Here is a 23,769-nt window from a genome sequence, read left to right on the forward strand (position 1 = left end):
ACATAAACATAACTAAATTATTCTCAAACATGTAATGGATTCATTAAAACATTAACTTAGATGCTTAATGTAACTGAGCTAATTGTTTAACAGGTAATTGGAAATGGAAGCTTCATTTGCTCCTTTGTGAGTGAACAATGAAGCAGCATACATGAGTGCTGATAGATGTAAAAAATGACCTTATGCAAGAACTCATAACCGTTTGCAATGCAAATGGATTTCAAAGCTCATATATATTCTGTTACTGAGTACTGAGCCTATATAACCCACTCATCTCTATTTTTTTTATAGCTTGGATGCAGTGGATCCTAATGCCTATGATGCATTTAAAGCTTCTCGAAATTTGGTGGATGTTATAGAAAGAGTCCTACAAAATCAGCAGGAGGCAACAAAGACATCTGGACCACGAAAGATACTAAGTGTGGAAGCTACTTTGATGACACCAGTACAGCCCATGTTGGTGAGCAAGGGTGTATAGCATTGGGTTAAAGATAATGTTTTTGTTTGTTTTTTTTCCAGCCATAGGCTTCTTGTTTTCTGCTCAGTGTTGTAATATGGAACAGGATCATGGTGAATAAGGGCTATTTGAAGCCTTCAAAATGCTCATCAAAGCAAGCCAGGACCTTCACCGGCTGTGTAAATAAGGGTAACTTTAAATGTTCAAAATATACAAAAATGCCGATCAATAGACATGAACCATCAGACATGTAGTTTAGACATGTAGTAATAGACAAGTCCAAAACAAGAATCTTTATAAATAAGGAATTTATCACAAAAAAGTAGTTAAAGAATGCCAAAATGAGAAAATATGGGAAAAAGGATGAAAAGGGTATATCTGATAAGGCAGCCCAAGGCAACCATGTCCAAATCCGCAAACAGTCCAAGTAACAGAGTCAACAAAAAAATCCACAAAACCAGAGAATCCATAGAAAGCAATACATACAGAACTAACTCAACAACGACATTCAATGACAACCTGAGGGAAGTCGTCTAACCCACCAGCTTATAGAGGTGGAGGGTATTCCCTCAGGTGTGATGTTTTGGTGTCCTCGCTACTTAGGGTTTCACCTACAAAACACATGGAATTGCAAAACATTTAAAGATATAGTACTGTACTAAATAATAAGTGGAAAATACACAGCAACATGAAAAATAACAAACAAAAATAAAACAGAAAATATGCATATAGTTATGTAAAAAAGTAAGTGTACCCTATGAAATATCTTTTACTAGCTGATTACCCAGTGGCTTCGCTCACTGAGTGCAAGGGAAAAAACTAAAATGTAGTATTTATAAAATAAGTTTGTTAATTACCAATGTTATTTTTGAACACATAAAGAGCATTTACAATAAAGAGAAATTATATAAATATTATTAAGTAGTAAAACATTTTGATAAAAGAATTTGAAGAAGATATAAGAAGCATATAAATTATTAAACAGTCAAACATTAACATTTAAGAAGTAAAGATACATTGAGTAGTACTGCAGTGGTTTCGGGCAAACTACCTGCTTGACAACCTTGCACTATGTGCCTGTGATTTAAGCGAAAAATTATTCTGACAAATGTGGATGCTGCCTTTCCCTGCATAACAGGCAGAAGGTCCAAATAATTCCCAAGTCTAATACTTAACATGAAGAGGTCAGTACATCTTTTTAGATGTAAACCCTCCATTTTCTTAAAAGAATTCATCACAAAAGCAACCTTGAATGTTGCGGGGTTTTAGTGACCCGGATTCATCTTAAGGGACAGTAAGTAGCCGTGCACCGCAATTTACCAAGAGAGTCCCGGTTCGATAGCGCCGACTACTCTTATTCGCAAAGATTTCCACTGTCCCAGGAGCCGACGGGGCACTTGAAATGTGACAAACAGTGCGAGAAGAGAGGACGCTGCCCGAAACTGCGAAGCTGCTGACCAGGAGGAAAAGCCCGACATTCCATGCCTCCCAATGTCCACTTTGTTCTTACGACCCCTCGCCGCTGAAGGTGGTCTCGTCTTCACATTGTTTACAGCTCGGCACAGTTGAAAAGTAGAAAGACGCAAAGCTGTTTTCTTCATCTCTCTTACTATCAAGGTGTAGCACGTTCCTCTTAAGTTGAATGAGGAGTCCAGCACACACAAAAATCTCCTACTCTGAGGAAAATTAATTCTATTAAGTACGGAACCCAACCGAACCTTAGCCCCAATTTGATATCCTCATCTGGAGTTGTCTTTTATGAATTTATACAAAGGAAATAATCACCCCAACAATTCTTTAAACAATCAAAAAAATATAAATCAAACAAAACAATAAACACCCTTTAAATCTTTGTCAAATCTATAATAACTACACAAACCCTAATTAATATGCCACCCCCTTAAACACTCTATAATATATTCCCCAGAAAACGGCGAAACAGCAAAGAAAGAAAGCAAGCAAGGAAAAGAAACGGAAAATTACCCTATTTACAAACAGCACAAATATATTCACAGTACTTAAACCTGTATTACATCTATATACAAATATAAATTAGACACACACACAATCCCCACACGTTCCCCAGTCTTTTTTATATCAACTTTGTTTTAAAGTCTAAATTCACACGGCCTGGGAAATCTGCAATGAATCCAGTGATCAAGTCAGATATGTTCCGCTGACTCATATACTGAATTTAAATGTAAAAGAAGTGATCTCATCTGCCAGGCAACGATTCCTTTGTTGAAGGAAGAAGTCCGTCTCACCCGGGTGTCTCGGCGTTAGCGTCCGTCCATGGCTGATGCCCGCACCATAAAAGCAAAGTAAAGCTGTGTGCTCCGAAGGTCCTTTGAAGTTAGCTGGCACTCCTTCTCCGTGCTCCCAACCGTCCTTATTATGGAGTCTCACTTGCTTTACTGCTGGCTTCTTCTTTACATGCACCTTCCCAGCTCCTTAAACAGTCTTTTTTTCTTCTTTTCAATATCAGTAAAATAACTCTCACACAAATAATAAGTTCCTATATTATAATATGTTCTGTGGTCATACGTCATTTCCGTTTCAAACACGAAAAGAATTTTATATATACAGTGGTGTGAAAAACTATTTGCCCCCTTCCTGATTTCTTATTCTTTTGCATGTTTGTCACACAAAATGTTTCTGATCATCAAACACATTTAACCATTAGTCAAATATAACACAAGTAAACACAAAATGCAGTTTTTAAATGATGGTTTTTATTATTTAGGGAGAAAAAAATCCAAACCTACATGGCCCTGTGTGAAAAAGTAATTGCCCCCTTGTTAAAAAATAACCTAACTGTGGTGTATCACACCTGAGTTCAATTTCCGTAGCCACCCCCAGGCCTGATTACTGCCACACCTGTTTCAATCAAGAAATCACTTAAATAGGAGCTGCCTGACACAGAGAAGTAGACCAAAAGCACCTCAAAAGCTAGACATCATGCCAAGATCCAAAGAAATTCAGGAACAAATGAGAACAGAAGTAATTGAGATCTATCAGTCTGGTAAAGGTTATAAAGCCATTTCTAAAGCTTTGGGACTCCAGCGAACCACAGTGAGAGCCATTATCCACAAATGGCAAAAACATGGAACAGTGGTGAACCTTCCCAGGAGTGGCCGGCCAACCAAAATTACCCCAAGAGCGCAGAGACGACTCATCCGAGAGGTCACAAAAGACCCCAGGACAACGTCTAAAGAACTGCAGGCCTCACTTGCCTCAATTAAGGTCAGTGTTCATGACTCCACCATAAGAAAGAGACTGGGCAAAAACGGCCTGCATGGCAGATTTCCAAGACGCAAACCACTGTTAAGCAAAAAGAACATTAGGGCTCGTCTCAATTTTGCTAAGAAACATCTCAATGATTGCCAAGACTTTTGGGAAAATACCTTGTGGACTGATGAGACAAAAGTTGAACTTTTTGGAAGGCAAATGTCCCGTTACATCTGGCGTAAAAGGAACACAGCATTTCAGAAAAAGAACATCATACCAACAGTAAAATATGGTGGTGGTAGTGTGATGGTCTGGGGTTGTTTTGCTGCTTCAGGACCTGGAAGGCTTGCTGTGATAGGTGGAACCATGAATTCTACTGTCTACCAAAAAATCCTGAAGGAGAATGTCCGGCCATCTGTTCGTCAACTCAAGCTGAAGCGATCTTGGGTGCTGCAACAGGACAATGACCCAAAACACACCAGCAAATCCACCTCTGAATGGCTGAAGAAAAACAAAATAAAGACTTTGGAGTGGCCTAGTCAAAGTCCTGACCTGAATCCAATTGAGATGCTATGGCATGACCTTAAAAAGGCGGTTTATGCTAGAAAACCCTCAAATAAAGCTGAATTACAACAATTTTGCAAAGATGAGTGGGCCAAAATTCCTCCAGAGCGCTGTCAAAGACTCATTGCAAGTTATCGCAAACGCTTGATTGCAGTTATTGCTGCTAAGGGTGGCCCAACCAGTTATTAGGTTCAGGGGGCAATTACTTTTTCACACAGGGCCATGTAGGTTTGGATTTTTTTTTCTCCCTAAATAATAAAAACCACCATTTACAAACTGCATTTTGTGTTTACTTGTGTTATATTTGACTAATGGTTAAATGTGTTTGATGATCAGAAACATTTTGTGTGACAAACATGCAAAAGAATAAGAAATCAGGAAGGGGGCAAATAGTTTTTCACACCACTGTATATAGATATATAGATTTTCTTAACAAGTGGAGATATCAATGTTTGATCTACATGTAAACAGCATCTATATTTAAAAGTGATATAACAAGCATCATGATACAATTGAACAAAATGTAAATGTGGCATTCAAATAAACATAAGTCCAAATTTTGCATTTGAAAATGCAAATATCCCTACATTTATCACTATGTTGAATACCTAAATTTAGAATCATGTGAACCAGATCAAGTGCAATTGATTAGAGCATCATTAGGGAGGATTCTGGAGCAACCGGTCTTATTTAAACTAAACTTTATTTAATTTATTTACTCTTTGTTGTTGAAGTGTGTGTAGTCATCATGCCTAGATGCAAAGAAGTCTCTGAGGCCTTCAGAAAGAATGTTATAGATGCCTATGAGTCTGGGAAGAGATTTAAATAGATCTAATAATAATTGGAAATCAATCATCCCACTGTCTGGAAGATCATCTACAAGTGGGGGAGATTTCAAACAACTGCCAATTTGTCCAGGTCAAACCTCCTCCCCCAGCAACTACAGTATAAGAACAGAATGCAAGATGCTGAAATACGTATCTGTAACCCCAGACTTTCATCACAGGACTTACTGGTAACTCTTGGCACTATTTGGAGAAACCCAAAGGCAGGATTTAACCAGGAGAACTTGAGGGTAATGAGTGAACATCTGTTAGAAGATTGAAGCTCAGCCACATGGGAATCTTGCAGTATGTCAATGATCCTAAGCATACCATTAAATCTACTAAGGAATGGCTAAATAGAAAGAAATGGAGGATTCTGGAATGGCCAAGTGAAATCCTGGATCTGAATCCTGTCAAGTGCAGTGAAGGGATTGAAAAGGGCTTTGCACACAAGGCACCCCTCAAATATTGCACAGCTGGAAGAATTCTGCATGAAGGAGTCAGCGTTAGAGACTAGTAGACAGTTATAGGAAACACGTTTACATCATGGTGCAATCCCAGCTATTAGAACCAAATGTGTACATACTTTTCCCATAAAGTGAAATGGAGTATTTGTTCATTTTTGTTGAACAAATTATTGCAAGGTCAAATTTTCATTATTTTATTATATCACCATTATCTACAAGTCCCGGCTGTAACATAACAAGTGTGATTCTTTCTTTTTTAAAAAAATGTAATTACTTTGACAAGACTTAAGTTCACAGTCTTACTTTTTATCTTCATGTAGCTAAAGATGCTAATGTTGTATAATAGATTAATAGCTATAAGCCAGGTTTTTATGTCTTATTCAACTACAAATAGTGAAGATATATCTTTAGATATAGTAATTGTGAGAAATCAAGTAGGTGTTTAATGGATTTAAAGGTTATCTCTCTATTAATCCTTTTTAGTAAGGAACCACTTTAGAAATGAGAAGGCAGGCAAGCGCAAAAACCAAATTAGGTACCACTAATAATTTCCAGATCTGTTAGAGCTTGCCACATGGACCTCTTTAAGGATCTGCGTGTATATGCTTTGTCATTGATACGGCCCCCTGAGCCATTCGAAGGACAGGCACACAAAGCATAGTTGTTGATCTTGCTGCTGCATGAGTAAACGGATGAGGTCATGGATGGTAATAGAAAAAGCCAAGTTGTATGAATTATTGTCGGAAACAAAGTTAATGAAAAACATCTATTAACAACAATACTTCAGTTTAGTAGAAAACATTACAAAACATCTCTTAGAGCCAAACAGAATCAAAGATAACAGATGCTTATAGTGGTTGTGTATGCCAGAATCACTGAAATAAATAAGGTAAGAGTAGGAATCTGGATTTTATTATGTGGTCTACTGTTTTGCTTGTTTTGCTCCATCTTTGTAGTTAGCAGTGAGTGGTGGGGGGCATTAATTGTTGTTGCAGGGAGTCTTGCTATGAGTTGAGATTGCTCCTTATTTGTCTGTTTATATTAATTTTGTTCTGTGAGAAAGTATGTGGATGCCAGTCATTGTAAGTAAGAATTTCTTTATTTGATCATGTTGACTTCAATACTTATGGGGGTTACCTTATATTAAATATTTTATCATTTAATTTTAAACCTTTTGCCAATTGTTTTTGTCAAATGTTAAATAAACTTCATTGATTTTCAGACAGAAAATAGATCTCATATTGCATATACTGACAGTAAATAATTTTTAATTTTGTTTTAATTAGGGCAAAGTGATAAGCTTTTATGTCTTCTGTAGAATGCAGTAATTTAAACATTGTTCCTTAATAGTTAAACAAATAGCCCACCCGAAAAATGTATGTTATTTACTCAATGTACATAGTTGTAATCGAGAAAAAATTGTAAATGCAGAATGGCAATAAGGGTCAAGGTCGACTTTATTATCCCAAAGGAAAATTTGTTTCTAACAGAAAAGGTATAGTGACCAACATTGGACAAAAGGAAGTAATACAAAAAAAATGTCAAAAAAATCTCGCGTTACTTGTGTCGCATACATATAATCCTCATGTCATTTCATGTCATCCAGTCGTATCCTGAAAGTGTCCCAAACACATGTATTTTTTACTAAAATATTGTTAAATAAATCAATTCCAGTAAATGCTGTCATGAACAAAAACAGAACATGCTCAAATGTGACCAAGTATTTCAATTGAAGAAATGCTTCCCCCCAACATTCATTAGTCCTGAACCCAACACAGTACCAGCTTATTCATCTTTTTGCGCTCAAGTGATATCAACAATTCAAAGTTCAGTGAGTGAAGTATATAACTGAAGATTAAAAGTTAATGAAAAGAAAGTGAAAACATCAGCAAGAGAATTTTTCTCAGACTTTCTTACATATCTGAGATGCTGTGACAAGCAAAAAGTCAATTTATTCATGAAGTTTCATAGAACCCCCATCCCAAAAACACACACACACACACACACACACACACACACACACACCACTACATAATTCTGAGGTACTTCACTTTTGGATATGAATGTAAATGTTACCACAAGAGGTGTGTCAACATTTCAAATGCTAGTTTACATCAGGTGACGTTCTGTTTTCATTTACAAGAATATTTTCTGGAATTGGTTTATTTAACAATAATTTAGTAAAAATACATATGTTTGGGACATTGAAAGTATACAACTGGATGACTTGGCATATGGATTATGTGACACAAGTAATGTCACCATTTGTTTCACTGCTGACACAAACTTGTGCCCGTTTCATCTTACGTTGTCGAAATGGGCTCTTTGTCTAGTAGATTATAAAAGGAAAAAGTACAGTATCCCTTGTGATTCATGGGGGTTAGGCATGCAACACTCACACGAATGCGAAAATCAGTGAATATGTTTTGGGCCCATGATTTCTGTATATTCTAAGATTATTGCACTAAATAAGATGCAAAACGTTGCAAGAAAGATCCATGGTGATCCCCAGACAAACTGTTTAGCTCAGCACTTCTTTAGTAAACTGTAATTTTTTACAAAAATAATTTATTATTATTTTTAACTTATCATTCATTATACATTTGTTTATATATTTATTGTAGTAAACAACAAAAATAATTAATATTACAAATTTAAAAGAAATCCAACAAAACACCAACCACAAAATGATGAACACTCATGACACAGTCCAGTTTCACAGATGCAGATAATGAACAGCCTCCTGAAAGTTATGTAAAATTTTGTCCTACCGTGATACTGATGTACAGTATGTGAAGGTTTATAGAAGCTGGGAGCGCACCCCAGACGATGACATTTTTCGCACAAACAAGCTGGCACAGCACAAGAACATAGATGCATATAAGACTGTAATCTGATGCATGTAATTGATGCACTAAAAAAAAAACGTGTTCACTGATTGTGATTCTGCCAACTTCTTATGACTCACTTTTAAATCTAACGCTGTTCCCTTTCACCCAGCAGCCCTTGCTGCAACCACCAGAGCTACCCAATGATGCAGTACTCCCAGGCTGCTGGGAATTGCTGTCCATTTAAGACACGCTGCTACAGTGTTATCTGCAGTTTTCAACAATAGGTCACAAAACTTGCAAAATAATTTCTATTTAATTATTGGTGACAAATCCGCAAATAGGTGGATCTCTGAATTTTAAACCTGCAAATCGCAAGGTCCATCCTGTACTTTTAAGTTTGTAAGGGAAGGGTTTTGTGAATATGAAATTCTGGACTTCATTTTCATAGAAAACTAACAAAGTTATTTGAGTTTACAAAATAGCTGATCTCCTTTAGTTGGGCACCCTTTAGGAGAAAGTGAGGGCCAGGGCAGATTGTGGATTAAGTACCTGCTGAAACTGACTCTCCATTGCAGTCTTTAGACTAATCGTTTTATTTTTCTGAGCAGGCAGAAGCATGCAAGTCAATTGAGTATGCTATGAAGAAATGCCCAAATGGAATGTATTCTGAGATAAAGTATGATGGCGAGCGAGTACAGGTACACAAGAATGGTGATCAGTTCACTTACTTTAGCCGAAGTTTGAAGCCTGTTTTGCCACATAAGGTAAGAGCATACATTGTCAAATTGGTAATTATTTAACACAAAAGCAGATATATCTTTCTATTGAATGTGTCACAGAAGAAATTGGCATGCGGGTCAATATTGTATATGCTTTTATTTACCTTTGTAAATAACTGCATCCTTTGCTGTTGTTCTGTGATAGGTGGCCCATTTTAAAGAATTTATTCCACTGGCTTTTCCTGGTGGGAACAGCATTATTCTAGATGCAGAGGTGCTGCTGATCGACACTAAAACAGGCAAACCTCTGCCCTTTGGAACTCTGGGCGTGCACAAGGTTGGTGTTCTGGAACAATACTAAAATGAATTGTTTTTATACATGGTATTTGCAGAGACATTTTTTTTTAAATCTGGACATGGATATCTTAGATATGCTGAATCATCCAGAGTTCACATAGCAAAACAAATTTAAGAATTTTAATAGTACTGACCCAAAACTGCTACATATGCAACTACAATGAACAATGTTCTTACATTCATTTGATGAATATTTATTGAACCTGCATATCCAGATTTATTTATTTAACACTAGAGACACCTTGGCCCACACCAATTGATCTAGGTTGTTTCCCAGATGTGAACTGCTGTCTGTCTTCAGCAGACAACTAGCAAATAATCAGCGAGACAATGTCACACTTATAATCACTCACATTGTTTCATTAAACGTGATGAAGAGAAAAACAAAATCCTGAAAAATGTCTATTCTGCAGTTAGTTCAGTCAGGTAAAAACATTACTATAAACTCAATTGAAAAGGATTCAGGCAACACGTGGCATAGCCAAGCAGCTCAATACTGAGAAAATATTTGGCATTTCTTGTGTTATTAACTAGACTAAAGCCCATGTCATACTGCAGAACGTCTAGTCATTAGAGATGTCAGACTTGACGATTGCAGCTCTTGATCTCTTCACCTAAGAATGTCATATTGTATGCCTAGCGATAGCAGGTCAGATTAAATTATGTGACTGTGTGACAACTTTCCAGCACTGTTTTGCATTTACAAAGTATTGTAAGCTCCCCCTTTTTCTGGCAGCCAATAATGTGTTGCCTGACAGAGTCAGTTCCCATGTGAAGCATTTACAGTTACAGAGTTCAGTCATAATCTGTGTCCTTTTTTTATACTTACACTTGCATTTATTTGCTTTCTTTTTCCCATTTAGTTGTGGTACATAAAACACAAGACTTCAGATACACATGGCACTCTTCTTCTGTGAGTTCCAAAACAGCCACATTCCTTATTCCTTCTAGCTACATTATACATATTGAATTGAAAGATGAGCTCTTGTAGGCTCTCAAATTTAGCACACACAAGCCTCTCCCTACTACTTTTTGCACATAGATTCAGTCATTGCTTTTTTGCTGTTTGTGACTGTCATATTCTTGATCTAATGCAGGGGGTCAATCTCAAGGAATTCTTCAAGTTGACGGCTAAGGTTTTACATATTATTATATTCACATCTTGTACAAATCCAGACAGTGCCAGTATTGTCTTTTATTCTTTTGATATTTGTTTGAACAGTCACATAGTGTCTGAGTGTACAGTTGAACTGAATCAGCATCCATACCCTTACTGTATGTTAATGAGTCTCTGAGCCACAATTTCTAAGCCTTGGCCATGCATTTTGTCAAAATGAAACAGAAAATGGTAAACACGAATTTGAGGAGAGAGGGTACTTTTCTCTCTGACAAGTAATATATTAATTTGGTTACTTTTGATGAACAACGACCTGCTTGGTGGTACTGGAGCAAGTCATATTTGAGGTCTGTAGATAATATAACCCATGATTTTCTTTTGTTCAGCTGAAGAGTGTGTCAAACTTCACCCACACCTGACTCTTTTATATGTGTTTCTTCCTTAGTATAATCACAGTCATGTCCTGTTGTGCTGTAGCAAGGCTGCTGTTATGTCTTTTTTGTGCAATAACCTGTTGTTTGTTTGCTTACTTTTTCTCCAGCTTTGCCTTGTAATACAACCAGTTAAAACATCCTAGAGTAAAAAGCTATTTTAAACCTTAAAATCAATTCAGTTTAACATAAATGGTTGGTTTTCTGCAATATTTTGCTTTTGGGCATGTGCTGTATTCATGTGCTATCCGAGAGATGCTTTCCAATTGGAAATGTCACCTGAACACCTCTCAAATTGGGACCTCCAAGTCAGACAATTTAGAGAAAATGATGCTTTCCTGAATACCCTGAGATGTGATGTAATGCTGACTATTCACCTCCGTCAATAATATAAAATTAAAATTAACCTAGTCAGCCATAAATTCCATTTTGTGGTCAAACTGTACTGTATTTGGAGAGACACTGTACATTTTTATATTTTAAATTTTCTCTTTATATTCATGTAAAAAATTAAGCTTAACATTTAAATGTTTTATGTGAGAACGAAGTAGCAACTCAATACTAACTTTGTGCTCTCCCAAATTTACATGAAGGCAACAAAGTAGGAAGGTGAGATACCACATTTGGGAACTCTAAAAACTACCATTGCACGTAAATGCAGGATTATATCTGCACCCCAGTAACCAGGTCAATTTTTTTTTGTCTTTTTTTATCTGCACCCGCACACTGGTGTTCGTCAACCTGTGCATCACTTCTGCTTGCCATACAGTGCCTACAAAAAGTATTCACCCTTTTGGAAGGTTTCACACTTTATAACAACATTGAATGACAATGGCTTAACTTGGCTTTCTTCACCTTGATCAGTATACTAGTACTGTAATTTCAAAGTGACCTGCAAAATGGCCTAAATTAATTACAAATATAAAGCACAAACTAATTGATCACATAAGTATTCACCCCATTTAATATGACACACCTAACTCATCACTGGTGCAGCCAGCTGGCTTTAGAAGTCACCTCATTAATTTAATGGAGATCACACTGGCGCAGCACAATGTCTTTTTAGGGATTTTTCCGTTCAGTCTCCCTGAAGGTGACTTCTTGTGATTCACATCATTGCACTACCTCACCAATGACATCATCATCTGTGTCAAAATGGTGACAATGCAGGTGTTTCTTCAGTTTGGGAAAGAGAACGAAACCCAAAGGCACTAAATCCGGTGAATATGAAGGGTGGGTCAATAGTTTGAATTCGCATTCTTGAAGTGTTTTTCCACTGTCATGTGTGCCCTGCTTTGTGTCGGAACAATGTCGTGATGAAAGTGGGCTCTGAGGGACATCTTTTCTGAATTGCAGGCAGGAGAAGCAGTTGCCGGATTGAAAGTTGGTAGGAATTACAAACAAGGGCTGGTCTACTTAAGAAAAAAAATTTAACATACCTAATGTTATTCTTTCATAGTTAGGCTAACTTCCCTTCAGAAACCCTTTGTACTTTAGAGATCCATGCATATTTCTGCTCTACAGATTGCCTGTGTCTGGTATCATGAAATCCATAAATGCCACAGCCCCAGTACCAACTCCCAGCTCTTTCAATCAGTGAACAGGGTGCTGCTTCTCTTTACATTATATTTAGAGTGTTTAGAAATAAAACAGTTTTGTGTTCACCAAATCCATGGTTTTTAGTTTAGTTTTTTTTTATATGCTTTAAGAATTTCAAAGCCGTTACCTCTTTATTTTGGAGCATTCAAAGCAAACTTGCTTTTTTATCAGCCACCCTTAGTGGTAATCATACTCATTTCTCTTTGTAATCACTATATTTTTTTTTGTTTGTTTTGCAGAAAGCTGCATTTCAGGATGCGAATGTTTGCCTTTTTGTGTTTGACTGCATTTATTTCAATGGCACTAGTCTTATGGACAGGTAAGCTATATGAGTGACTTACCTGGGATTCATTTCATTCACAAAATCTGTGCAGTCATTAATGACGACTTGCTGTTTATTTAAGTTCATATTTCAGCAATTAAAAAGTGTTAACTGTCTTAAATGAATCATCAGTGATATAGAATATTACAGTTATGTTTGTTATGCAGGCCTCTATGTGAACGAAGGAAGTTTCTTCATGATAATATGGTGGAGATCCCAAATCGGATTCTTTTTTCAGAAATGAAGCATGTTACTGTAAGTGCCTTAATGTTTCTTCCATTTCCAGTTCCCTTTCCCTTTCAGTAAGCGATAGACTAAAGATTTCTAAGTGCGTCTGAATCTCTGCAAACTGAATTGTGTTGCACTGGGTGTTCCTTGAAAAAGAAGTGGATGAAACTTTTTGTTTTTATTCAGTGGATATAGAAGTGCTTGAGATGTAATGCTCTAAGTTTGTATCCATTTGATTCTTGCTAAAAGATGTGCTTGAATTTACACATAGTGTTTAGTGTTAAGGCTGTTTGTAGCACAATAGGCTTTAACTGCTAATATTCAATGCATAAGTGATTCGTATTCTATTTCTCCCACTTCATAAGAGTTACTTGTTAATTATATTATATTGAAATCCTCCATTGTGTGATCTTCCTATAGGTCATGAGCACGTGAATGTGAACTACTGAGGATTCTAACTTGTGTTTTTTGGTTTTACATAATGAAATAAGAACCTTTCTTAATTTGGGGAGTTAGAATGACTGCTTAAAGAGAATAAAGCCTTTGTCCGTCACAATGGTGAAACATTTTGTAAAATCCTTTCCCTGCATGTTAAAATATTTTGTATACCATATGAAATAGTTTCCTTTTGCAAGTCAGAATTCCAGAGAAATGTTCTGTCTGCATTCTTTGACAGACTGCCAATGTAATTGTTATTGCAGAAAGGCTCTGATTTAGCTGATATGATCAATCGAGTTATTCGGGAAGGTCTGGAAGGACTGGTGCTCAAGGATGTCAAGGTGAGAAATCCTGGTGAAAGAAAGAGAGAGCACTCCTATATGAAGAGACACATTTTGCTTTTTAGGGGTTCTACAAGATGAGAATTTATGTTGCTGTCCAAATTGTTTTGAACTGTTAGTGAGTTGCTTTGAAGTTAAATCATCCAAAATCATTTGAAGAAAATTGGCAAAACTTTTTTTATCCAGAATAAATGCCTAGAAGGTCAAGATATACAAAATACTGTGCATACTGAGAAATGCAGGCAAAACATCCATCCATCCATCCATTTTCCAACCCGCTGAATCCGAACACAGGGTCACGGGGGTCTGCTGGAGCCAATCCCAGCCAACACAGGGCACAAGGCAGGAACCAATCCTGGGCAGGGTGCCAACCCACCACAGACAGGCAAAACATGACAGTAGCAAATAAGTGGAAAATAACAGCTGTACATTCTTTCTGAAGACGTGTCGAGCTCCTGTCTACCTGGTGTGCTGGTTCTCCATTAGCATACCACTCCAGTACTTTTTCTTCTTTCCTCTTGTCTCTCACTTGCAAACTTACCTCTCCTGCCACTGAACCATCAACCCATCCTCCTGTCTGAATGGACATACTGGGCCTGTTGATTGAGATGGCTTTTAGTCCCTTCCTGTGGTCACTTCCTTGTCAGTATGGAATCACTGTTATGGACAAGGGCTAACTCTTTAAAGTCTCAGGGGTACTACACATTGGTATCCTTGGGTGACTACTGCATTCCTAAGCCTTCTAAGGCCCCTAAGTGATAGCCTTTGGGCATATTCTTTTAAAGGGCTGTATTGTATTCTTTATATCCGTAGTCATGCACTTCCACATGTTGAGCTGAAGGGAGCCTACTATCAGTCTTTACATTTAAAAAGATAAACATGGTGCAGCTTCTCAAAGCCTGCCATCATGGGCAGTCCTGTTTCAGTCAGGAGGTGCTCCATACTCTTAAAAGTCCTCCCAGTTCTTTCTCCCTCTTTTTTTTTTTTTTTTTTTTTTAAAGAGAATCAGTTGTTCTTGTCATCTGACATGTCACTTGTCCTTTTGTATTTTGTAGGAACATTACCTGGTTCTTCTCAGGTTGTGCTGATCTCTCTTTGTCTCTTTTCTCTTTCTCATCCCTATCCTATGCTACCACTTTCATGCACTGGACAGACTATCACAAGATCTAAAGTCTTTCTGTGTTCCTCTCATAGTATGGAAAATGTCCAATGTTATATGTAATGCACATAATTTTACATGGGAATCTGTGTTAGTAATGAATTTTAGATGGGGCTTAAAACACAGACCTTGGACAGTAATGAAACAGGGGTGTTTTCAGTACTACTTAACGGTAATGGCTGTTTCATTTGATCAAACTTACAGTATGCATTCATCAAAACATGATGTTTAGAGTGGGTTCATTTTTGAGAGCTTTTAATAGTTTTGCCCTTTCCTTTTTTTTTTTTTCCAAATTGCTGGATCCATTTTATCCCCCAGAGTCTTTATGAGCCTGGCAAGCGCCACTGGCTAAAGGTAAAAAAGGACTATTTGAATGAAGGAGCAATGGCAGACACAGCTGACTTGGTTGTTTTGGGTGCATTCTATGGAACAGGCTCTAAAGGTCAGTCTAGTTACTTGTTTACATCCTTTGGCAGATTCTGTTAAATAAAAGGCCTGCTGATAGTGGGTTTTAATAACACAAAATATAAAATATATTTTATATTGTAAATTTCACTCCTGAGTAAGCTTCAATTTTATATGTGAAAGCTTTCTTCTCAGCACCAGACAATGTACACGTCTCTCTGCTTACTTTAGAAGGTAGACAAATAACTGTTTATCGTTATGATTGTATCAGTTGCCAGTTATTTACTTTTTTTTTTTTGCTTTGCATTGTTGCAAGAATCACTCAGAAAATGCCTCTCTATTTCAGGGGGAATGATGTCAATCTTTCTCATGGGCTGCTATGACCCAAGTTCTAATAAGTGGTGCACAGTAACCAAATGCGCAGGTGGGCATGATGATGCCACACTGGCACGGTTGCAGAAGGAGCTAGACATGGTAAAAATCAGCAAGGTGAGTACTGTGAGATTGTTTTTCATTTTCAGTATATAGTTGGGATGAAATGCAGAGCTGGTGTTAAATTTGTTAGTACAGCTTACTACTAGGGTGTTGTACTGTGTTAGCCATTATGAGTGTAGTGAGAAGTTAAGCAAAATGACACCTTTTATTGGCTAACTAAAAAGATTACAATATGCGAGCTTTCGAGGCAACTCGGGCCCCTTCTTCAGGCAAGATATCTTGTAATGTCTCCTTCTCAGTAAGCTTTATAGTCAGGATTGCACTCTTTATATGATATCATTAAAAACTGGGAGAACATAGAGGGTTTGTTATTATAAACATTTCAAAAAGGAATGATTAGTGAGAATAATTTTTTATATTTAGGAAAGGATTTAGCAAATAGGGCACCTATTGATTTTTTTCTCTTGATTCTTTTTGACAGGACCCTAGTAAAATTCCAGGTTGGCTAAAAATCAACAAAAACTACTACCCAGATTTCATTGTCCGAGATCCAAAGGCAAGTCTCTTGGTTCTTTTAAAACCGGTATAAGCTTACAGCAGTCAATGAATTCCATAAGCCTTTATTGTTAAGTCTCTTAACTTGGAAACTAAAATCCAAATTCTGTTACCCAAGAAAACACAGTGCTCCTTTACAAAATAGCATGCCTGGTAATGCTTAAAGACTTGCGTATGAAATGTTCTTGTGCTTCTAGCTTCAGTGGCTTTCTAACATTAAGTATTAGAGTTAGCTGTTTATCATGGTGCGGGAAAGGTGCAATGTGGTGCTTGTTGCTCAGAAATGCAAGTAAGAATGTAACTGTATTCTGGACATATGATAATATTAATACTTATAGTACTACTGCATCACCAATAAATTACTTTATCTGAGAAAAATGATGATGTGAAGGTTAGGTTCTTTCTTATAAATAAATAAGCAATATTTACAGTAGAGAACTTTTTTTTATACTCCTGGCAAAAGTCAGTTTGTTACTTTATTAGACTTCAATGCCATATACAAGAAAAGACAAAACAGCGTTCAGTCTTGACCAAAATGAAAAGAAAACAAAAATTAAATGGTGGCTAAGTGGTCAACACAGTTACCTCACTTCTTCTGCATCCTGGGTATAAGTATAACCTGTAGATTCTCTCCCCACATTTGTGTGGGTTTTATTCAAGTATGAATTGCCAATTCCATATTAGATCCTGTGTGAGTGTTGATGTGTGCATGAGTGGGACCTGTGATGTACTGACATTCTATTCAGGACTGTCTTCTACCATTCACCTAAGGCAGCCAGGACAGGCTCAAGCTGCCTCAACTCTGGTTAATTTGATTTGAGAACAATATGTTGACTTCTAAGCATACAAACACTGGCAATTTTAGTGACTGGAAAGCAGTGGGTTGAAGTCTTTTACCTCAGTTAACAAGTATGTCATTTTTGCACTTATACAGTATAGTTAAGCACAACTATAATGCCTTATGAAGGTTGTTGACTTTTTTACATTTTATGATATATGATAACGCATTGTATCTGAATTAAAAATGGTTTTACTGTAGACATGGATTTGACTTGACCACAATGAAGTCGATGATGTTTGTTTGGATCTGATTTTCTGAAAACAGGAGTACAGCTAACATGACGTGAACAATAGTTTCCACCGTAAATTAAGAGTAAGGACATATTCAACAGGCCGCTATGCATCAGTGAAATAATAATACCACATCATTCACAAAACCCCTTAAACCAGTTCAGGGCTAGAGAGGGCCAGGAGCTCAACCTGGCACCACTGGACAGAAGGCAGGAAAAAAACTCCAGTCCATCTTCCAACCACCAACATCTATACTCGCATAGAGCCAATGTCTGCACATCTTCAGTGATGTAATAATAATAATAATAATTCATTACATTTATATAGCGCTTTTCTCAGTACTCAAAGCGCTATCCACACAGGGAGGAACCGGGAAGCGAACCCACAATCTTCCACAGTCTCCTTACTGCAAAGCAGCAGCACTACCACTGCACCACCTGTGTAAGAGGAAAACTGGGCCACTCTGAGGAAGTTGGGGAGAACATGCAAGATCGGTATGGAAAACTGTATTGTGCCTCCCTGAAATAGTAACATTTTATTTAAATATGCAGACATCTTTTTTAAACTTTGAATGAACATTTTGAAACAGCAGGCTAAGTATAAATGAAGAGTACATTTTTTTTCCTAAATCATCCGGTCTCCAAGGATCATTGACATTGGTCCCATGCCTTTTAGTTTTAACACATATTAGGGTATAAATTAAATAATATGAAAGACAGTCCACTGCCTGTGTGATTGGTGGTGAAGTTCTCTGAAGTTTATATAATTCTTCTGTTTAAACCTAATAATTCTATCTTGCAGTTCACACATTATGGTTGTCTGAGTGCTTTAAGCTCATTTTGTGACTTGTAATTACAGAAATCATTTCACTTTTTCACTATGTTTTCTTCTTTTATTAGACAGCACCCGTATGGGAAATCACTGGAGCGGAGTTCTCAAAGTCTGAAGCACACACAGCCAATGGCATTTCCATTCGTTTCCCACGCTGCACACGCATTCGTGATGACAAAGACTGGAAAAGTGCCACCAACCTTCCCCAGCTCCAGGTACCCATTTCTGTCATGTTTCAATTGCCTAATCACCGGAATGTTTTATTGTATAATCGATGAAAGAGCAACGCCTTTTACCTTTTCTCTTCGCTTATACAATTTTCTGAATTTTATGTTTTTCTTTAAGTTTGGAAAAAGGAAATGCACATAGGGTGTAGTACAGGGGTTGTCAGAAGCCAGTGGGCTTCTCAGATATCTAATATTCTAAGCTGTGTCAGGTGTTCCTAAAAAGGTGATGCTACACCTGCCTGGTGAAAGAGTTATAAGTTGACTTGTAGTGTCATCCAAAGAATTATTAAATAAATCAAGTCTGTAGCACTGAATCCTGTTGTTTATAGCTGCTTACCTGCAGCAGTGGCATACATTGGCAGTGACACCCCTGAAGTAAGAACTCTGGGTGTGACTTTGTGCACAGATCAGTATAAACAGCACTATATAGAAATGTGAAATAAGAAAGTTGGAAGCAGTAAGGCTTTCTGGTAATGGATCAATTGTAACAGATTATGTATTTCAACCTGTGTGTTTGGTATGAAGAGAAGTAAAATGCACTCACCAGCAGTGGCACTGTAACCATACCTTTGGGCAGTTTTTGGTTTTTTTTTAGATGCCTCATCACCAAGTCCAAAAAGAATAGGTATGGCTTTCTGGTGAGCTCATTTCCCTTTTGGTACAGCGCAGTTAATTTATCTTTTTCTCAATTTTTCAAACTTTAAAATATTCTACGTCAACTGCAACAAGAAAAGCTTTTCATTTTTCCATTGTCAGACAGAAGAGAGGTCTTTATCACATATGCAGTTCAGGCTGCCATCCTTTGTCATTAATTTGAATGTCTCTTTTAAGATCCGCTAAACAGATTTTATAATTTTTTGTTCTTCTTTTGCTATTGTTCCAGCAAAAAGTAACTAAACTCCAGTGCAAGAATAAAGTTTACAAACTTTGTTTGATTTTTACACACTGAATTTGTGTAACTCATAATTTGTTTCCAAGAAGATGAAAGTATATGCTGTGCATGGTGTTACATGGTGTTATGATGTTGTAGAACTTGAAGTTCCAAGCATGTCTTTACACAAAAAAAAAATACTAAAAGCAACTGTAGAAGTTTACCACCAGATAAAAATCTTTCCAATGAATCAACACTTTGAACGCAAGGTATGAGTTAAGTCATATCTTATTCAGCCTGTCAAAACACGACATATGAGAGAACTCGAATCTTTGTATACAACCACTACTGACGCCAGCTTGCTGGCAAGCTTTGCTGCCATGCCTCATTTGACTGCTATAGTGCTGCTATCTAGTGGATAGTGTCACGCTTGGGTCACAGATTTGCACAGAAACACAGGAGGTTGTAGAAAACAGGAATTTTATTCAAACACTGCAAACAAACATTTGTCTCTTTTTCAAAAGTTTTGTTCATTGGCCCTTTGCCAATGAACCAAAGCTGGTTCATTGATGTTCTTTGAATTTATCCACTAGATGGCAGCAAACAATACACTCCAAACAACTTGTGTCTACACTTAACAATGGTTACAGCCTTCTACCCTTTGATAATGACTTTTATGAGCAGCAGTTGTCAGAATGTTAAACATGATAGTTAAGAAACAATTCTTGTTGCTATGCACTTTTTGTAAATGTAACAGTTCAGAGCATACTTGTTGTGCTGTTATGAAAAAGAGCATTGCACAAAGAGTAAAACTGTCACTTTTCAGTAAAATGTTTGCACCTTTGTACAGGTGTTGCATTTTTTTAATGAATAATTGAAAAAAAGATTCGACCAACTGATCAATTTGCAAAATAGTCATTAGACGCATCTCTAATCATATTACCATTCACACTTCTGAAAAGCCTGAATATCATGAAAATACATATGCTTGTCTTTTGCCGTGCATTGATTTTTTTGCAGTTTACATAGTTCATGGTTCTTCCTGCATTTTGATCACACCTGCAGATATTAATATTATTATAAGAACCTTTACATGGGGTTTGCCATGCAGCCAAAAAATCTCTAGATTTTGACTGAAACAGAAAACAAACTTCTGTTAGCCTCCTCTGCCAGATAATGCTAGCTATTTGCCTTGTTTAGCTCTTGTAATTCAGGCATCATTTGGTTAGTTTTAATCATCTCCCATCTATCTTGTTTATTTCTATTATTCACGTTCTCCTTCAGCATTGTTTTCAAATTCATTTTGATTTTCTTCTCGATCTCTCATTGTTTCTAGGAGCTGTTCAGAATTTCTAAGGAAAAAGCTGATTTTGATGTGAAGGCCGGCCCCTCAAAACCTAGCGATGACAGGGGGTCTTCTGAGGGAGACAGCGGAAGCGGATCATTATCTTCCACTCCTCCAGGCTCTCGTCCTGACACACCACGAGCCCATGCTACCCCTAAAAAGGCAGGGACCAAAGGTAATCTGTTCACAAGATACTTTAGGCTTCTTCAGCCATCATTGATCAATAGGTTGAATTATATATCTGTAAGTTTATTCTATTGGTTCTACTGGTATTTAGTTACTGTAGTACGGAATCCCTTGGGAGATAGCTAAGGAGAAAAGGGAGCAGGTTCACCCATTAAGGTGCTAAAGGGAAAATAAAGGAGACATTTGGACCTGGGGTAGAAGTCTAATTATGTATATCCCATTCATGTAAAAGACCTTAACACTCATTTTGAAACAAGTAACTGTGCCTTCTGAATCTGTTTCCTTGCATGCAAAAAAAGAAATAAATCCGAGTAACTAGCTTTAATTTTTAGCTAGCATCTTGTTTTGACAATAGTACTTATAAAACTGAAACTTTCAGGCAGTGGAACATCTCCAAAGCATACCTCCCCAGTGAAAGGACAGAGCTCACCAGATAAAAAGGCAGTGAAAAGGAAGCAACCGTCAGAGACATCAAATCCCAAAAAGGTAAGAGTTGCTGCAGACTCATCTGCCTTTTTGCTCAGTTTATTGTTTCTGTAAATGAGTGTGTGGGGCTGCTAGTTCAACAATGTATTTTTCTTTATATCTCTCATGTAATATAGAGTGTCGGAGACCATCACATCAATGATTATGTTTGTGTCATTTAGTTCCATGTGATTCTTTTTTTTTTTTTTTTTTTTTTTTAGTCTAAGTCACAAATTGCAAATGTTGTTTCAGGATTACTCCTGATGTAATCACTGTACCATACGGGTTCTCACTCTTGCTTTCTTGTATGCAGAATCTGATATGAGTTGTTGTAGACTTCTCAAAAAAAAAAAAACTTTCAATTGCTAATACTGAAAATATTTGTAGAAATGATGCGGCAGTCGATTAGCCGCTAGTTGAAATTGGCCGAATTTCACTCCAAATGACTCAATCAGTGATCGGTAAATTGGTTTATTTAAAAAAATATTTTTTCAGTATCTGCTTTTCTAAGCTTTACAGTAATTTTGTTGTAGTGCACCTTTATACAGGGCATTACGGTATCTGAGAAAATGTATATGTAGTTTTGCTGCCAGAACTTCTCATAAACAGACAGAAGAAGAGAGAGAAGATTAGAATGTTGGATTTTACATGAGCAAACATGGAGAAATAAACTGAGAACAGGAAATCTCAGGTGTCATCCTGTGCATCCAGAAATTAAAAGAGAAGCTGCCTTAACCTCCTTAGCATCATGTTTACCCCAGGAAAAACAAGCCAAAAAAGTTGAATTTTTTTTTTAACAAGGAAAAAGGTTATTACGTGTAAATTCTAAAACATCAACATAAATACAGTAGAAAAGGTATGTCAAGTGTCCACTGTGCTGAACAGATTTAGTACACGTCCTTTGTCTGATACATTTTGAAACAGTCACCAACGCACAGCCCAATGTTGCAATGTTCACAGTAGAAGTCTGTTTCTTTCTGCACTTTTCTTATATTTTTTTCTGTTGCTTGCACATGAGAGAGTAGAATGTCAGTGCCTGATCCGCACAAACAACCTACCCATTGTGTTACTGCAGGCTACCAAAGTATAATGCTTAGTGACTTCTACATTTTCCTCCCCGACACAAACATTGACAGTTCCCACGCACTGGACAGTGCAATTGACCAGTTCCAGTTCATTCTAAAACTGTATTTTTGGCTTTTTCTTTGGTGTTGTGTTTTTGTCAGCTCTGTCCCACTCATGAATCGAATGTTTAGGGAGTTACTTTACAATTACCATAAAGAAAAGCATAGTGATTTTTTTTTTTTTTTGCAAAATGATGTTATTTCATTCACTAGATTTCAGCAAAATACTGTCCTGTGCATTAACACTATAAAGTGTCTCATTACATGTCACCCCAAATCTGACTGTAATCGAATTGAATTCCGAGCCAGAGTCAGGCTTGAGATTAACACCAAGGAGGTTAATGACCTTTTAATCTTGTCCTTTAATTAAATCAAACACTCCTTTTCTGACCGTGGACAGTGACAGAACTTGTGTTTAGTATGAAGCTGACATTTCTAATTAGAAAAAGAAAAGATAATGTAGAACTTGCTTTCATTGCTTAGTAAAAATTAGGCATTTTAGCTAGTTTTACATATAAACTTGTTAAACCTGTTGGACTTGTATCTTCTTGATTTACATCTTACAAACATTAGACTTGTGCCTTGTAATTATAAGAAGGATTTTATTTTTTAATGTAATATATATTATGTATAAATATTTTTGTGCTTGCTTTATTAGTTAAAAAGTAGTATTTTAAGGGGATTTTATTATTTTAATGGTCACTGAAAAATAAGCCTACAGAATTTAATTTTGTTAATTAAAAAAATGAATAGGTGAAACCTTTTGTCTGCAGTTTAGTTGTACATATTATAAGGTTAATACTTTAATATAGAACACAAGACTTCTTTCTGCATGTGTGGTTATGCATTGAACTTAGTGTAAAAATATTTTAAAAGAATAAAAAAAAAAATCTGAATCTGTATCAAAAATGGCCAGTTCTAGTAACATGAAATAGGTGATTGGTATCAGGAAAACCTGATTGGGGCATTCCTAATTTGTAATTATGTGGAAAGTCCATGTAATGCAAGCACTCATCATTTAAAAAATTTCTTGAAATTTTCAGCCAAAGCAACAGGAACCTGTACAATGCCATAAACAGAATCAGGCTCCCACCATGATGCTTGCACCAGCAAACAGCCAGCAAAACAAGGTAAGATCAGAGTGGAAGACGTGAATGAATGTTGAGCCATGC

General features: G+C 36.8%; 1 protein-coding gene across 2 annotated transcripts in view; it reads left to right on the forward strand.

Moving 5' to 3' along the window:
* lig3 (ligase III, DNA, ATP-dependent) overlaps positions 1–23,769 on the forward strand; it is a 57,469-nt gene that overhangs the window by 26,223 nt on the left and 7,477 nt on the right. For both annotated transcript variants that reach the window (XM_051930774.1, XM_051930775.1), the window contains exons 9-21: positions 292–460; positions 8,980–9,135; positions 9,296–9,427; positions 12,834–12,913; positions 13,084–13,171; positions 13,846–13,923; positions 15,401–15,524; positions 15,834–15,976; positions 16,404–16,482; positions 18,452–18,594; positions 20,814–20,997; positions 21,388–21,494; positions 23,641–23,727. In XM_051930774.1, the coding sequence (XP_051786734.1) occupies positions 292–460; positions 8,980–9,135; positions 9,296–9,427; positions 12,834–12,913; positions 13,084–13,171; positions 13,846–13,923; positions 15,401–15,524; positions 15,834–15,976; positions 16,404–16,482; positions 18,452–18,594; positions 20,814–20,997; positions 21,388–21,494; positions 23,641–23,727 (1,570 nt within the window). The remainder of the gene's footprint in view (positions 1–291; positions 461–8,979; positions 9,136–9,295; positions 9,428–12,833; positions 12,914–13,083; positions 13,172–13,845; positions 13,924–15,400; positions 15,525–15,833; positions 15,977–16,403; positions 16,483–18,451; positions 18,595–20,813; positions 20,998–21,387; positions 21,495–23,640; positions 23,728–23,769) is intronic.

The sequence above is a fragment of the Erpetoichthys calabaricus genome, chromosome 8, assembly GCF_900747795.2.
Source record: "Erpetoichthys calabaricus chromosome 8, fErpCal1.3, whole genome shotgun sequence".
In the NCBI taxonomy this organism is placed as follows: Eukaryota; Metazoa; Chordata; class Cladistia; order Polypteriformes; family Polypteridae; genus Erpetoichthys; species Erpetoichthys calabaricus.